Source organism: Papaver somniferum, chromosome 11, assembly GCF_003573695.1.
Source record: "Papaver somniferum cultivar HN1 chromosome 11, ASM357369v1, whole genome shotgun sequence".
NCBI classification, from domain to species: Eukaryota; Viridiplantae; Streptophyta; class Magnoliopsida; order Ranunculales; family Papaveraceae; genus Papaver; species Papaver somniferum.
The window spans coordinates 88,653,569-88,655,435 of record NC_039368.1 but is presented as its reverse complement, the minus strand read 5'-3'; the positions used below and the strand labels follow the sequence as shown (position 1 = coordinate 88,655,435).

At 45.0% G+C, this 1,867-nt stretch overlaps 1 protein-coding gene across 1 annotated transcript; it reads left to right on the top strand.

The window, feature by feature from the left end:
* Positions 1–629: 629 nt before the first annotated feature.
* Positions 630–1,583, top strand: LOC113324752 (protein NYNRIN-like). Its single transcript, XM_026573042.1, has one exon. It carries the CDS (start codon positions 630–632, stop codon positions 1,581–1,583), a length of 954 nt encoding a protein of 317 aa, XP_026428827.1.
* Positions 1,584–1,867: the final 284 nt, after the last annotated feature.

Sequence of the window (1,867 nt, the reverse complement as noted above, 5' to 3'; positions counted from 1 at the left end):
TCAGATGCCCTGGAAACCCTAGATAGCAAGATACAACTGAATTATAAGGAATAGGGTACGGTAACAGTTAGAAGAAAGGAGTTTCCCAGCACATGGAAGGAGGACATATTGGATGCGGACTTACATCGACGATCTAACCAAAACGGAGGAGCACCGCGTAATACGTATCCAAGCTCTGAAAAATTTCATATTGATCTAGGAGCTCTGTACTATCGAGCAGCAGGGGGGTATCTTTCCAGGTACGTAAATAAGAGGGAAGCAGAAAAAATACTCCATGATCTACATGGAACAACGTGTGGACAAACTGCAGCCGTTCATCTCTACAGAAAGCTTTAGAGGAGAGGGGTGTATTGTCCAAGTATGTCAGCACAGGCAGCGGCCCTTCAAGACGGTTGGCTGATTGCCAGGCTCCACCGCAACCCGCTGAAGTTTGTACAGCCGAAGGAGTAGATTAGAGACAACCCTATATAGATTTTATCCAAAACGGTAAATTACACAGTGACAGGCAGGCAGCGCTAAAAATTCAGAAGAAAGGGGCGCGTTTCTTCATCCATGGGGGTATCTTCTACCGCAGAAGCTATAGCAATGCTATGTTAAGATGTTTATCAGACCAAGAGGCCGCCGAAGTAATGACTCGGTCCCACAATGCAGAACATCAGAGTATGCAGAAGTTATATCTGCATCTTTATGAAGGCGGATTTTATTTGCCCACTATGGAAAGCGATACTGCAGAACATGTGAGAAGATGTCTCAACTTCCTGACACACGGATACCTAATCAGAGCACCCCATACCTTGCTACATATCGTGGTAACATCTTGGCCGTTTCACAGCTGGGCATTGGATATCATAAGACAGATCAACCCAATGTCTTCGAAATGCCACAAGTACATAATAACCACCACAGAGTACACCACAAAATGGGTCGAGGCGATACCTCTCAAAGACTACGCCGGGGCAACTATTGCAGCATTGATCAAAGAATACATCATCTGCAGATTTGGCGCACCCATGATTATCAGAGAAGATAATATAAAATCATTTGTGAACAAAGACGTGATAGATCTGATGCGTCAATATAATGTAAGGCTTCACACGTCCACCCCCTACTATCCTCAGGGAAACGGGCATGTGGAGGCAAGCAATAAGACGCTCATCAGGATCCTGAGCAGGACAGTGGAGGATCACCATAGAGAGTGGCATGAACAGCTCCCACTCGCGGTATGGGCATATAGAATCTCGAAACGAACGTCTCCATATTCTCTGGTCTATGGGGAAGACGCGATATTTCCGGCAGAGATTGGAATTCCATCCGCAAGAGTAGCCATGGCTAGTCATACGACACCGGACGAAGTAAGCCGCTTTGCCCATTTAGATACAATAGAAGAAAGGAGAGCACGGGAAGAACGGTTTACACGGGCATACAGAAATCTCACAGCAAATTACTACAACCAGAGTGTAAAGGAAAGAAAATTCGAAGTGGATTTGGTCCTTAAGATCGCTCATCATGTACAAAAAAATGCTAGTACAGGAAAATTTTCCGCAAACCACAAAGGACCCTTCAAAGTAAGGAAGGTGTCATAAAGCGGATATTACAAGCTCCAACGTATGAACGGTATGAAGGTCAAGTCACCGATCAATGGAAAATGGCTAAAGAAGTTCTACGCATAAACCAATCAATGTAAAAGCTCTCGTTTCAAATAAAAAGCCAACTTTTGATATATGATTCTAACATCTACAAAGGTCGCGGGAAAGCTAATGACGCCCGATCGACTGACAAAAGGCCGCGGGGATGCCAATGGCACCTGATCGGCTGACAAATTTACTAAAGGTTCCGGGAATGCCAATGGCGCCCGATCTACTGATAA

Coding starts and splice junctions, on each gene's coding strand:
- LOC113324752 (XM_026573042.1), top strand. CDS start 630: ATGACTCGGTCCCACAATGCAGAACATCAGAGTATGCAGAAGTTATAT.